Below are 15,595 nucleotides of genomic sequence, written 5' to 3'. Positions count from 1 at the left end.
TGCATTTCAGAGAAAAGTTGATAGAAAACAATAACACTGGTATAAAACGAATAAATTATTCAGGTGATTTTTGATGAATAATGAGACAAATGAATACATTTTTGATTTTCAATCTAATGAAATAATCACACTGTTTGTAAAATAAAGGTATTTTTAAAAATTGTAAATAAACATAAACTGTGACGTTTATCAGACTTTAATATTTACAGAGAGCCGAGTTACAAAACAACCCACAGCAGCTGTACATTGCATTTTGGCAAGACGCCGAGAAACACACACGAATAAAATAATAATACTATGAGACACACACACACACTACAGAAACACACTAATCACATCTGTTTCTAATCAACTGGTTTATTAAATGTAACACACACACACACACACACTGGTCCTTCATTTAGCACATTAACACTTCCACTGTTCTGTACAGCATTCGGAGTGTCACTGTGAACACTTTTACACACACACACATTCCAGAACATTCTGCATTTCTCACACACACACACACACACCCTCACCCTGTGCGCCGATTCTTGTTTACACACCCTGACTGACTCACATCTCTTTCTCTCACACACAACACACACATGTATTAGAGCTGTAGCTTGCGTGTGGAGTTCAAAAGTAAGTCACCCCCAACTCTAATCTTTTTTCTTCTGTAAATTTGCTCCACTAGTTTTTATCCCTCATTTATAAAGAAGCTATTAGCCTGCTAGCTAACTAATTAATATTTAGCTAACATACCAATGGACCCTTTAGGTCTGAGGTTAACTCGTTCTAGCTTTACATTTTTAAAATAATTCAGTAGAAACTGCGTGTTGAGCAACAAAATTTTATAGTAATTATTTTGAAAACTCTAATTTCTGATGACAGCAATGCCTTCTGGGTAAATTTACTCACTGATGTTCACTTAGTCCTCATCTAATGAACATAAACATGGAACAGCCCCTAATTTGGCCAAGGAGAAGTCAACTAGGGCACATTCAACACAGTATTGGGACAGAGCCGACAGAGCTGACGCCTTCCTTCACAGTCATGAGAATAAAAAAAAACAACACGGGAAAGAGAGAGTTTAGACTTTAACACACTGAAACCACAATTAGAGGATTCTCATACACACACACACACACTGGAAGTGTATGTACAGGCCCAGGGGAGAGCAGTGTGAGGTATCTCAGTCTGGGCGGCGGTCTTAAGGCAGGATGTGATTGGATGAGTCACCTGTCTGTCAGTTCGGCTTGGACCACTCGGGGCTGCTGGACTTTGGCTCCTCCCAAAATAAGGGGTGGTTAAGTGTAGGGTGGGCAGGGATAGACCAGGAGCCATCGTCCGATGAAGAAGCAACGTGCTGAAGTGGGATGGGGGGGCCAGCGGGGCTTCCTAAAGGAGAGGGGCGGCTTAGAGGCCACACCTCCTTCCAGTTCTCTGTGTACGAGGTTCCAGGGGGTGGGGCCACATGGAGGGGTGGGGCGCTGGGGGGGCGGGGAATCAGAGCTCGAACCGGTGAATGGTTTTTCTCCACATCATCCAAACACTGAACAGGAACAGCTGAAGTAGCTACACACACACACACACACAGGTGAGACATCTGTACACTCATCTAATATACCTGTCTGTCTGTGGTGAGGTCTTTATACACAGATACAGCAGACAAAGAGACTTTCAGAATTTGTGTGTGTTTTCTCTCCATCCTGATCTACACACACACACACACACACACACACTTGTACCCCTTATAATCAGATAAAACAGAAACAATCATACAGCCAACACTCAAAGAAACATCCTGTTCCAGTGGCTCACAGAAAAAAAGAAACCACACACACGCGCGCACACACAATATTTATTATTAACCAGGCACACACAAGTACACACACCGTTTTCTTCTTTTTCACAAAAATAATTCAAAATGATTCTGTTCTCCAAAAAGCCCACTTGTGGAAAAGTTGAGCTTTTTTATAAAGTGCAATAAAAACAAATATTTGTGATTTATTAATTCTCTTAAACCTTTATTTAACTGACAAAAGTATAAAGAAGAGCTTCCCCGTGTTCTCACTGAGCAGTGTGTCAGTGTACTGAGGAAATCTGAACACCGTGAGAAAGTGATGCCTGGAACACACTCAGGAACAGCTGGAATAGAGCAGGGTGTGTTTACAGCTGGGTTACACTTCACCTGCCCTTTAATTACACCTTCAGATCGATCGAGGAGGATCGAGGATGAGGTTTTCTTGCTTGAGAAAAAGACTTCAGCTACTCAACAGTCTGATCTCACAGCTGTCTGATTCTCCTCTTCAACAGGAGACAGATGTGGACTGATGGCAGGTCTCTCTCTCTCACACACACACACACACACTCTGTGTCGATGAGGCTACGCTGTAGGAGTGTGTGTGCAGAATGAGGTGTTTTACTGAAAGAACGCTGGACTTCTGGGAAAAGACGTCGCTGTGATGGTAATAAACACCTCGCCGTCACTGAACAGTCACACACGTGCGAGTCCCCCACGCCGTAGGCACTGAACACACACTGAGCTCACATTTCCTCATTAGGGTTAAATTTATAAAGTCATATGTTTAAAGTTTATATCTGAAATTAATATTTTTCTGTAAAGCTGCTTTGTGACATTATTAAAATTTCTATACAAATAAAATAAATAAGTAAACTAAATTGAAATCCCTCACATGTTCACCTGTTTACTGTAAAAGGTTTCAAAACGCTGGATTTCTAATATTCTGTCAACGCTCCTGCAGCTGTGTTCCAGCTGTTTGTGTGTTAGACACCATAATGTGTTTATTTATAAAATATAGTCAAACTTGTCAACAAAACATTAAAAGTCATTTCTTTGTGTTTTTGTCAGTGAGATAAAGATTCAGGAGAATTTACAAATCTCACACGTTTTTATTTCATTTCAGAAAACATCCTTTCCTGAAAAATTGAGTTTATACAAAGAAACAATGAGATTATATGATTAGTGTGTGTGTGTGTGTGTGTGTGTGTGTGTACGTACCTCTCTTCAGTGCAGGTCTGTCTCGGAGTTTCTTCATCAGTTCACTCTGATTTCTCACCAGTGTGTGAAGACGGTACACTTCACTGCACATGTCCTCATACACACTCATTACTGCAGGCCTGCTAACACACACACACACACACACACACACACACACACACACACACAGTATTAAATCAGCAAATTGTCATTAAATAAAAAAAAAAAGCTATGACCGTGTGTGTGTTTAGAGTAAAATCTAAGTGTGTGTGAGTTTCTGAGCGCTCACTCTGCTGATCAGCTTTACATCCAGTTTTACAGAATTTCAAAGTAAAATAAATATAAATATCATGTATTTTAATACACACTTAATATGTAAACATTACACTAAAATATCTTTACACATTCTAAACATTTAATTTAACAATTACAGAATTTAGTTTTTGGTATTTAAATAAATACATGAGTCATATAGAATCAGATTATACCTTAGAACACCAGACATGTATCTGTAAAAAGTAATTTAATCAATAATTTAACTTTATATTAAACAACTACAAAACGCTTAATGTAATAAATACAGATTTAATTTTAAATCTAAAAATGTACTGAAATGTTGATATAAAATATCGAGTAATCAGCAGGTGAGGATTTAATTCAGTGTTTAATATTTTATAACTAAAAATACTGAAATTAATTGTTGCAAATAAAAACATTTTTGTTCAGCTGAAATAAACTCCCCGAAAATAAATCTCACGCACAAATGTTTAAAATACTGGCAGAGAGTGATTATAGCACAGCGCCCCCTACTGTCACTAATCCTCTACAACAGAAAATTGCATTTTACTCACATTCATAGATTTTATAACACACAACTGATATAATTCATCTCATCTCATTATCTGTAGCCGCTTTATCCTTCTACAGGGTCGCAGGCGAGCTGGAGCCTATCCCAGCTGACTACGGGCGAAAGGCGGGGTACACCCTGGACAAGTCGCCAGGTCATCACAGGGCTGACACATAGACACAGACAACCATTCACACTCGCATTCACACCTACGCTCAATTTAGAGTCACCAGTTAACCTAACCTGCATGTCTTTGGACTGTGGGGGAAACCGGAGCACCCGGAGGAAACCCACGCGGACACGGGGAGAACATGCAAACTCCACACAGAAAGGCCCTCGCCGGCCACGGGGCTCGAACCCGGACCTTCTTGCTGTGAGGTGACAGCGCTAACCACTACACCACCGTGCCACCCTGATACAACTCTAGTCAGATAATAAATAAATGGTTATAAAGGGAATTGATATTTGTAGTGTGTGAATAAGGCGTGGCCTCAGGGCGTGTCTTTCACACACACACACATTAGCCAAATGTACACTTTTTATTGTATATGTAGTGTTTTATTAATCTCTCTCTCTCTCTCCATCTTTCTCTCTCACACACACACACACACACACACGGCAGTATAACACCTGCAGTATGGTGGCGCCCCCTGCTGGATCTCATTGTTCTTCACAGAGCTCTCGGACACATCCTGCAAAGACACACAAAGGTTTAAGAGGAGGAATATCAGGGGAAAATTCAGTCCAAATCACTTGAACCTGCTCTCAGTGAATTCATAACTGAATGCAGAATAACAGGCTTTTACGGAATTAAAATAAGTTTATCCGTTCTTGAGATATTACAAATCAAAGATTGAAAAAACGGCTTAATTTTTAGAAAATGGCCGTAATATTCTTTATGAGGATCACATGGTCCAAAATGGGCCTCATTAACCAATGAGATCAAATTATTTTTCTTCATAACTTTTCTGTTTTTCAAGAAACAAGGGTAAGTCAAAAAGTTCAAATTCAAAAGAATTTAAAAAAGGAATACAGAGAAGGAATTCTCTGATGGAAACACCTCTTGCAGAAGTGTTTAGACTTAAATGGAGGATATGTAGAGAAATAGCTTTGTTATTTTCATAAAGAAAGATTTTTTTCAATTTGTCTTAGAACTTTTTGAGTTACCCTCCTATTTACAGGGAAATTGGCAGCACATAGATGGTTGTATACTGAATACAAAGATTGAAAAATTAGTAAAAACAAATTATGCAAATTAGTATTTAATTAGCACTAATTATGCTTGTAGGAGCCATATTTACATTTATTTCTATGTACATAATTTCGTTAAGCATTGCTGTGTTTTAGTCTGCGAGTGTGCGCCCTCTACAGGTGGTGGGGCGCTACTCTATAAATTGAGGTGCTTTACGCATCGCAGGGGAAGGTGGGTTAGCAGACACTGTCACTCATAGATTTACAGAAGACTGGATTCCTCACCGCGTGTTCCAGAGCGTCCGCACAGGGCGGCCATCTTACCACAGACAAGGGGTGTGAAGACTTACGCAAGCACAGCCCAGCACTCACATTATGATTTACAGGAAATCAAAGTACTGACTTTGATGACAAGATGATGTGTGTGTCTGTCTGTTTTAATTGTAGATGTTTATGTCAGTATGTTTAGTTTTATTTTAACTGCACATTGCAGCCTAGTCAAATGAAATTTCAATCTTCTGTGATAACATATATTGACTTTGACATGATAATCAGCTTTGAATGTTCTTTTTGTAAATGTAAAGATATCTTTTTATCCTTGGAAGTATAACCACATGTGATTAATTAAATGCTTTTTTTGTCACAAACTACCGTGAGTCGCTGTCACTGTTTTATACTATTACTGACTCGGGCAGTGCATTTGTTATTATGCTATGATGTGAGTTTACATTTGTTATTATGCTATGATGTGAGTTTACATTTGTTATTATGCTATGCTGTGAGTGCATTAGGGTTTTGAGGTGGATGAAGTATTTCTGAAGTTTCAGAAGTGAGTAAGCTGTTTATTTAACTTTAGCTTCCCCTACGGCTCTATCACATGTAAAAATATTTTCACTAAAAATTGGAAATAAATTGTATGGTTATTTGTCCTAAGGCCGCAGTTATCCATAAGTATGCAGTGTTGGGCTTCTCAGCAGAGGAATTTCAGCATGTATCCTGTCTTACAGTCTGTAGTATACTGAAATATTTTCGCCAAGCTATGCGTATTTTTTTAAAACATAATGATTATTCATCATTAATATCATAAATACATACTTCTGTTTGTTTTTTTTATATAACAAACCAAACCGATTGAATATCGATTGAAATTTGAGGAAGTTACGGTCATCTGAAAAGTACATATCGCTACCAACACAATGTAATGGGTAAGCCAGCTGTCTGAGGTAAGATGGCCGCCATGTGCGGACGTTCGACTTCGTTGACGGGCAACGGGGACGAGGCATCTAGTCTTCTATGTAAATCTATGCTGTCACTGACCTCAGCCTCAGTCTCATCACGGTCTGTTCTATGACCTGGTGGAAGCGTCTAAGACTGAATGGCACCTGCAACGCTAAGACTAAATTAAGGACTTTGAGATGTTTATATTTTGGCTGCGAGTCAGACAACTGGAACCCACGTTTTCCAGGTGGCTAAAACAAAAGGAAGTGGAACAGGGGTTAAAGGGAAAACCAAACCAAACCGAAAGGACGTCACTGATTAATTATTTAATTAGGTAAAAAAAAAAGTTAAATCGGTACACTCAAAAAAAGTACTAAAAGATTATTTCTAATCCCCTCTTTGTGCTCTGTAGGACTTTGTATTTCTCAGTAGGGCTGACTTGTGTTTATATGATAGAATATAAATGACTATTTCGATTAATATTCACAGCTTTCAAAGCGAACCTCGAAAAAAATTGGGTGATCCACATCCAATAAACAATTCACATTAACTCAACTGAAATTGACACTCGCATTTCTGACTTCGGATTTTTAAAAATCTCATTCTGACCACTAAGATCTCAATATTTTTCATCAAAACAACTCCAGTTATATTCTAAAATAGTTATTTATTTACAGCAATCAGTTTGATTTGAAAAATAAGTGGGTAAAGCTCTGAAAACTCACTTCAGTCTCCCGTGAATCATAACATCAAAACTAGCAGAGGGAAAATTTTGCTGAATCCTTCATCAGAAACAGTGAGAGAACATCGCTATAAAAGTGATCTGATTGATATTCAGGAATGTGTCAGTGGGGGTGTGGCCTAACGTCAGTTTGTGAATGGAGGGCAGGGCTAGGGAAGGTGAGTGGCAAAGTCAATGCACCTGTGGTTAATTAATGTGTGTGTGTGTGTGTGTGTGTGTGTGTGTGTGTTGTTGTAGTGACAGAGCATAGAAAACGAGGGAGAGAGCAGAGAGAGGGAAGCTCTCCTGACCAGGACGTGTGAGAGAGCAGCAAGTGAGTAAAGCTGAAAAGCAAGAAAATAAGTAAAATAAAGTGTGTGTGTGAACATTAACTCCCGCCTGCTATGCTTCTATACTCCACCCACATCAGGGACATATTACAGTGGTGTCAAAACCTGGGAGTACAGAAGGGAACCCCCATATGGAGTCCTCCCCATTCAAGGAGCTCATCCATGCCCTTACTACTGCCTAGCAGAACTATCATCAAGCGCTGACCACCCTCCGGAAGGAGCAAGAGCAATGCTCTGAAACCTTGATGCTGGCCCAGCAGGAAGATCGCCAGGCATTCCGGTATCGGCAGGGGCTTCAACCACCACCACAGTGGACCCTCTTCATGTCACCCTCATGAAGATGGGCCCGCATAACAATCCAGAAGCTTTCCTCACTCTCTTTGAGCAAGCGGTCAAAACGCGGGGGTGGCCGCTCGAGCAGCGCATGGCGCGCCTCTTCCAGCTTCTGACTGGCGAGGCGCAGCTCCCTGCCGACAGCCAACTCATGTACGCCGACCTAAAGAAAGCCATCCTGCAGCATGTAGGCTGGTCCCCGGAACAACATCGCCAGCACTTTCGGACGCTGACGTTGGACGAGGTCGGCGGGCTGTTCACATTTGGCCAGCAACTCCGGGATGCCTGTTGGCAGTGGCTGAGGGCGGAAAACCGTGATGCTGACAGGATCTTCTATCTGGTGGCACTGGAACAGTTCATCTCTCGACTTCCGGAAGGAACAGCGGAATGGATCCAGTGTCATCGCCTGGCTTCGCTAGAACGAGCCATTGAGCTGGCAGAGGACCATCTAGAGGCGGTTCTGATGGCAGGCGGACAAGATGCCTCTCCTCATTTTCTTTCGCTCTCTCTCTCCTTCCACCCCCTTTCCCTTCTCCACCCTGTTCCCCCACCACAGAGGCAGGGGCCGGCCCCTCCCCAGCCGGCCCGTTGCACCCATGGTGTCCTCCCATGTCTGTGTCTTCTCCCCCTCAGGTGAGTGACACCCATAACGCCGGTGCAGAGGGAAAGCCTGGGCCGGTGTGCTGGCATGGCGGGGAGCCGGAGCATCTCCAGAGTCAGGGCTCCGCAATGTAGGTGGAAGCTGTGATCCGGATCCCCAATGCACCAGAGACTACCCCCAATCAGGCCAGAACATATCGCATACTGGTAAGTGTTCAAGGGGATACACATCACGTGTTGGTGGATTCCGGTTGTAATTAGACCTCAATTCACCAAAGCCTGGTGCAAGGTGAGGCATTGGGGAGAGCACAAGCGGTGAAGGTGTTGTGTGTGCACGGGGATGTTCATAATTATCCTCTAGTGTCTGTCCATATTCTATTTCGGGGCCAAAAGCATAGAATCAAGGCAGTGGTTAATCCTTGTCTCACCCACTTGCTGATTTTGGGAACTGATTGGCTGGGGTTTTGAACCTTAATGGAATACATGGTAGGGAGTGGGGTCCTGCAGTAAAATGTCATGGGGGGATCCCGGTGTGGCATTGACTGGAAAAGCTGTCACAGAGTCGTCCACGTCATCACCGCATCAGGGTGATACGAGGAGTGAGGAGCAGCTCGCTCCTCCTCCCACTCTCGGGGATTCCCTCGAGGATTTCCCTTTAGAGCAGTCACGAGACGAGACTCTGCGGCATGTGTTTGACCAAGTGAGAGTAATCGATGGTCAAACTCTCCAGCCAAATGAGGCACCCATCTTCCCATACTTTGCGATTATTAAAAACAGACCGTATTGAGTGACGCAGGACACTCAAACCGGTGAACAAATAACCCTAATCCCTAAGAGCCGTAGGAAACTCATGCATGGATTAAAGCAAAAAAAAAAAAAAATCATCTGACTGAAAAAAAAAAGCTCCATGTTGTTAGCCCCTACCATGTCAGCGATGCGTCAAATTTTAAACGCCGTGTTGTCCATTATCCCCTCGGCCCCTACTTATAGTACATTTACATAATTTTAACAATGACTAAAGCTAAGGCAAGACTCGACCATTGTCATTACTGGCTATTCATGATGAAACATCAAGTTTTCAGCGCAAAGTGCAAATTTATTTCAACAATACTTTAGTAATGCACAACAGTGGTTAAGAGAAAAGTGCAAGTGCAGTCGAACTTGAACCATGCTTTCAAAAGAGTGGAACAGAAGGAAAAATAGGAAAATCTGTTGAAATAAAGCCAGGAAACAAGAAAAGTAAAGTGAAAGTTCACTTTTTCTGCTTCTTCGCAGTGAAGCCAAAGGCATCTAGTTTGGCAACACCTGATGCCTGTTTTTGTTTCTTTTTCCTTGGCACAGCAGCAGGAGCTTGCCATTATCGCCCATTTCATTTCGCCAAGCCCATCTCCACTTATTCTTTACCGTTTTGTCAATGTCTGACACATCTGTGCCTTCATTTAAAAGAAGCGCGTCCATGCTGGCAAAACCGAAGTGATGGGGGGATGCTGTGGGGGGAGGCATCCCCCTTCTGAAATAAAAATCTCAAATCATCCCCCTTATAAAACGGCCATCCCCCCATCACATCCCTTGGGCCATTTTACCAATTAATGTGGAAATTAGCCTACTATTATTTTAACAAATATTACTACCATTTCAACATTAGAGGCTTTGCGCAGTGATAGCCTACATGTAGCCGGATAAAAAAGACGCATATTTATTTATTCGGTTGCACCTCTCATTCACACCTATACGGAGGTTTCAGTCACTGAAAACAGCTACTTTCGCAAACTCTGGGCAGAGTGGCGATTTCTGAAAACTCCATCTTCAGACACGCGTGTAAATTGGGAAAACGAAGCAGCAGTGGGCGAGAGGGCGCGCGCGAACATAATGAGTCAGAGGTGTGAATCTTTCACCGAATGCCAATTGTCCCGGTTCTTCATGAAATCACACGTGCACGCACAAATTCATTAGGTTAACTTTCAAATAACTGTTCTTGTGCACTTGCGACACCGGAGCCACTTTCCTGAATTTTGAGCTTCGGAGTATTCGCTTCTTTATCTATTTAATCAATTAATTTGTCGCATACATTAAATTACTAATGTAAACCATTAGTAGCCTATTTAAGCAATAGCTGTTTTCTCCACTGTTTTCCGACCTTTTGTGCTTAGTGAATGAGACACTTCATTACACTCCACTGACTGACTTCCAATTCCGGACTTTTTTGAAAATGTAAAATATAGGCCTACGAGATGGTTTTTTGGGACTTAATTCGCGTTGGTCCTTCACTATTAATTTTTGAGACTGACAAGGCACTAAATACTGTGGAATTATTTTCTCCTTACTATGAAGTTTGGCATCTTAAACAAGTGTCGGGAAATCTTGCAGCCCGACTCTGCAGCCTCCAATGTTTAAGCGAACTGCTGAAACCATAATGTTTAAAGATTAAATCGTAGGCTAATCAAACCAAAGAACAACACAGCCTTTCCAGAACATTGTCTGCCGAAGCCTGTTTAACCTACAAAAGGCTTAATAGCAAAGGTCCTGCTGCGGCTTCAGGCTGTTTAGATTTTTCACCTGATCACCTTTCAATAGGCAATTATTATTATTATTATTATTATTATTACTACTACTACTACTACAATAGGCCTAGTATTAGTAGTAGGCAAGTAGTTGCCTAGTAGTAGGACAGCCAGATTGTTTCATCAGTGGAGCCGCCGTTAAAAGGAAACTGATGCGGAGCGCCGCGGCTCGCCTCGGGGTGAATCGCGTCCCGAGGCGCGGGGCTGGCCCGCCCTGGCAGAGCTGGTTCATTGAGGAGAGGGCAGAGGTCGCTGGCTGCCAAGTTTGGAGAGGCTGGGACCTCCCCTGGCCGAGTTATGAGCATGCAAAGTCGGGCTGGAGCCACCGATAGAAACGAAACTCAAGCCGAGCACCACGGCTCGCTGCCTACTCCGAGCCTCCCCGGGACTAGACAGTAGTGTAGGCTGTATTTATTTATTTAGGCCTATCTAGCGCAACAACTTATTCCTTTACATATACTCAAACATAGCACAAGAAAGGGTTCAACAACAGGCAATCACAGCAGCTGGGTGAAGTTCTAAATCACATCGGTGTCAGACCTATGGGCCTACCCCCCCTTTTTTTCCCCTCGGATCTGCATCACTCTCATTATTAACCTTTAACGCTCCCAGTTGACGGAAATCCGTCATAGCGACGGACAACTTTAATCCATGCTCATGTTCCATGCGGCTCACTTTAATCCCATGGACGGACACTTAGGACAGGATGAAACACTAGCCCGAATAATGGCCCGGTTCTACTGGCCAGGGATTAGTGGGGACGTTCATTGGTGGTGTGTGGCATGCCACGACTGCCAATTAGTAAATCCCGCGGCCACTCCAAAAGCACCTTTGCGCCCTCTCCCTCTAATCGAGACCCCCTTCGAGAGAATTGGTATGGATCTCATTGGGCCATTAAATCGGTCAGCACGAGGATATCGCTTTATTTTAGTTCTGGTGGACTATGCAACGTGATATCTGGAAGCGGTGCCTCTCTGCAATATCTTAGCATGCAGTATTGTGGAAGCGCTCGTCCGTATTATCTCCCAGGTCGGGATTCTGAAAGAAATCCTGACAGACCAAGGCATTTCGTTTATGTCACGCACACTGCGCGAGCTGTATGAGTTGTTGGGGATTAAATCTATCCGCACCAGCGTTTATCACCCACAAACGGATGGTTTGGTAGAGAGCTTTAATCAAAAACTTAAAAATTTAATACGAAAGTTTGTAAGTGAAGACGCATGTAATTGGGACAGATGGCTTGAGCCCCTATTATCTGCAGTACGAGAGGTCCCGCAAGCCTCCACGGGATTTTCCCCGTTTGAATTGCGAAAGCAGTGCGGCATCTTGGACGTGCTGCAGGAAAATTGGGAGGAAGGACCTTCACCTAGTAAGAACGAAATTCAATACGTTCCCGACCTGTGTGCAAAGCTCCACACCCTCACGCACTTAACCCAGGAGAATTTGCGGCAGGCACAAGAACGTCAATCTTGGCTGTACGACAGAGGCACACTCCTTAGAGAGTTCACTCCAGGAGACAAAGTACTTGTGTTATTGCCCATGTCGAGTTCCAAATTAGTCCCCAAGTGGCAAGGGCCCTTCGAGGTCACACGGCGAGTCAGGGATGTTGACTATGAGGTGAGGCAAACAGATAGGGGCAGGGCTCTACAAATATACCACCTCAACCTATTAAAACGTTGAAATGAGAGGGTCCCTGTGGTGTTGGCGTCGGTAGTTCCGGAGAAGGCAGAGCTGGGGCTGGAGGTAAAAACAACCAAAAGCACAACCCAAACCACTCCGGTCCCTTGTGGAGACCATCTCTCACTGGCTCAACTCACAGAGGTGGCCAAGTTGCAGGAGGAATTTTCTGATGTGTTCTCACCCCTTCTCGGCCGCATCCACCTCACAGAACACCACACCGAAACGCCCCCGGGGGTGGTGGTGCATACCCGCCCTTACCGCTTACCCAAACACAAAAAAAAAAAAAGAGGTGGTTGGGAACAAACTCAACTCGACTCATAACTCAACATCGAGGAGTCACACAGTGACTGGAGCAGCCCGGTGGTCCTGGTACCCAAGGCCAACGGGTCGGTCCGGTTCTGTGTGGACTATAGAAAAGTCAACACGGTGTCTAAATTCGATGCATACCCAATGCCTTGCATTGATGAGTTGCTTGATCGGTTAGGTGCGGCTTGCTTTTATTCAACACTGGATTTGGCGAAGAGAACAGATCCTCTTGACTCCTCTATCCCGAGAGAAAACGACTTTTTCCACACCATTTGGATTACACCACTTTGTCACACTTCCTTTTGGGTTGTTTGGGGCTCCCGCTACATTCCAGTGGCTCATGGACAAGATCCTCTGCCCCACGCCACCTATGTAGCAGCCTACTTTCCTATGTTTATTTTAGTATTTATGTGTGCACTTTATGGTGAAGCTTTAAATCTCATTGTACTTGTATAATGACAATAAAGGCTTTCTATTCTACTTAGATGACATCATCATCTACAGCAGTGACTGGCCGCGACACACAGAACACCTTAGGGCCATCCTAGGGTCGCTATGGCGGGTGGGTCTCACCGTTAACCCGAAAAAGTGTGCAATTGGGCGGGTGGAAGTATGGTATCTGGGTTTCCACTTGGGTCATGGGCAGGTGCATCCCCAACTTGACAAGACAGCAGCAATTGCGGGCTGCCCAAGGCCTAAGACCAAAAAGGGGGTGAGACAGTTCCTGGGGCTGGCTGGCTACTATCATAGGTTCATACCTAATTATTTGGACGTCACCAGCCCACTGACTGATCTCACTAAAAAGGGAGCAAAACAGATCCAGTCCAGTGGACGGAGCAGTGCCAACAGGCTTTCACCAGGGTAAAGGCTGCACTGTGTGGGGGGCCACACTTACACTCCCCTGACTTCTCTCACCCCTTTATTTTGCAGACAGACACATTGGACATTAGTCTGGTTAACACCAGACCCTATCACAAGTGAAATATGGTCTGGAATCCGCCTATTGAATTTCTCGTAGGGGAGGTGTGGTTTACGATTGTCAACGGCCGTTTATTGGACGTTGCGAATGTCTATCATTTGGCGTATATGTAGCCCATGGCCAATCATGGCAGTTGTACCCGGTGACGTAGTTAGAGCGACGAAGAAGACGAAGAGGCGAAGAAGAGAAGGAAGGAGAAAGAGAAGGCAAAACAAAAATAGGAAAACAATGGCACCGAACGATTACTGCCGTGTGTGCAAGACAAAGCTTGATCGAAAGTTTGGTTCGTATCGCTCGCCGCCATGTTAAATGTGATCCGTAAACAGTCCCAAATAAACTACAAGCTTCCGTTTGTCGAGTAGTATGCGTCACCGTCTTTCCATCCCTCCCCACTCTCTGTTGGCTCCCTATCTCAGGCGAGCCTTTAGACCATAGTATCCATGCTGTCTTTTCAGATCGGAACGATTGTGCAAAGCAGCATGGGATTTCCCAGGCTAATTGGACATAGGGCTGGGGGCTGTTTTGTCCCAGAAGGTGGAGGACAAGGAATGCCCCGTGCTGTACATCAGCCGCAAGCTCTCAATGCATGAGAGTAAGTACAGCACCATTGAGAAAGAGTGCCTGGCCATCAAGTAGGCAGTCCTCACCCTCCAGTACTACCTGCTGGGGCACCCTTTCACCCTCTGTTTGGACCATGTGCCCTTCCACTGGCTCCACTGCATGAAAGATGCCAATGCACGGATCACCCATTGGTGTCTCGCCCACCAGCCATTTAAATTCTTATATTATTTACTGCTATGCACTTCTGGTTAGATGCAATCTGCATTTCGTTGCCTTTTACCTGTGACATGTGCAATGACAAAGTTGAATCTAATCTAATCTAATCTAATCTAAATTCGATGTGGTCCACAGGCCAGGGTCACAGATGGTAGTGGCGGACTTCCTGTCCCGTCAGGGGGAGTCTGCTGCAGGCCGGACAGCTCCTCGGCCTGAGTCGGGCGGTGGGGGTATGTGGCAGTGGGGGCGTGGCCTAGCGTCAGTTTGTGAATGGAGGGCAGGGCCAGGGAAGGTGAGTGGTAAAGTCAATGCACCTGTGGTTAATTAATGTTATGTGTGCGTGTGTGTGTTGTTGCAGTGACAGAGGATAGAAGAGGAGGGAGAGAGCAGAGAGAGGGAAGCTCTCCCGACCAGAACAAGTGTGCGTGAGCAGCGAGTGAGTAAAGCTGAAAAGCAAGAAAATAAGTAAAATAAAGTGTGTGTGAGAACATCAGCTCCCGCCTGCTATGCTTCTGTACTCCACCCACATCAGGGACATATTACGAGTAATCCAGCGGGAAACCAATCAGGAGAGAGAGAGAGAGCGCGCCTGACCGCTTTCCCTGGACTCAAAAAGCACCGGCAGTTTCCTGACGTCCCGCGAGCAGAGTTTTTACTCCATTGTACCGACTTCAACCTGCCGTTACTCCCAAAGTACTGAACGGCTCTTAACCAGATACATTTCTTTGGAAATCAGAGATTATAAGATTTTTAATGATAGAAAATATTCAAGAGTTAAGCAATGACAGGTTTGGAAATTTAGATGAGCTTCTGCATGCACAATTTTCATAGCACGGCCAGCGAGAGTCTGATACGACTATATACTGTGATATATAAACACACACACAGACCTGTTGGAGGGTGCAGAGTGTGTGTAAGTGGTTGTTCTCCAGTCGGAGTCTCTGCACTTCCTCCTGTAGAGTGTTTATCTGCACTTCACTGCTCTCTCGGTTCACATGCCAGTAATCCTGTGTCTCATTCAGACTCTTCATTACTGTACACACACA

The 15,595-nt window shown here is 44.1% G+C and overlaps 1 protein-coding gene across 3 annotated transcripts in view; it reads right to left on the bottom strand.

Moving 5' to 3' along the window:
• Positions 1-180: 180 nt before the first annotated feature.
• The window catches only part of azi2 (5-azacytidine induced 2), a 25,777-nt gene continuing 10,362 nt past the window's right edge, over positions 181-15,595 (bottom strand). For 2 of the 3 annotated variants that reach the window (XM_060900530.1, XM_060900531.1), the window contains exons 5-8: positions 15,440-15,582; positions 4,464-4,525; positions 3,008-3,129; positions 181-1,560 (exon numbers count right to left, since the gene is read on the bottom strand). In XM_060900530.1, coding sequence (XP_060756513.1) covers positions 1,232-1,560; positions 3,008-3,129; positions 4,464-4,525; positions 15,440-15,582 — 656 coding nt within the window. In that variant the 3' untranslated portion in view covers positions 181-1,231. The remainder of the gene's footprint in view (positions 1,561-3,007; positions 3,130-4,463; positions 4,526-15,439; positions 15,583-15,595) is intronic. The other variant, XM_060900532.1, reaches the window with a different exon arrangement.

This window comes from Neoarius graeffei, chromosome 19 (genome assembly GCF_027579695.1).
Source record: "Neoarius graeffei isolate fNeoGra1 chromosome 19, fNeoGra1.pri, whole genome shotgun sequence".
Lineage (NCBI taxonomy): Eukaryota > Metazoa > Chordata > Actinopteri > Siluriformes > Ariidae > Neoarius > Neoarius graeffei.
This window is presented reverse-complemented; position numbering and strand designations above follow the sequence as displayed.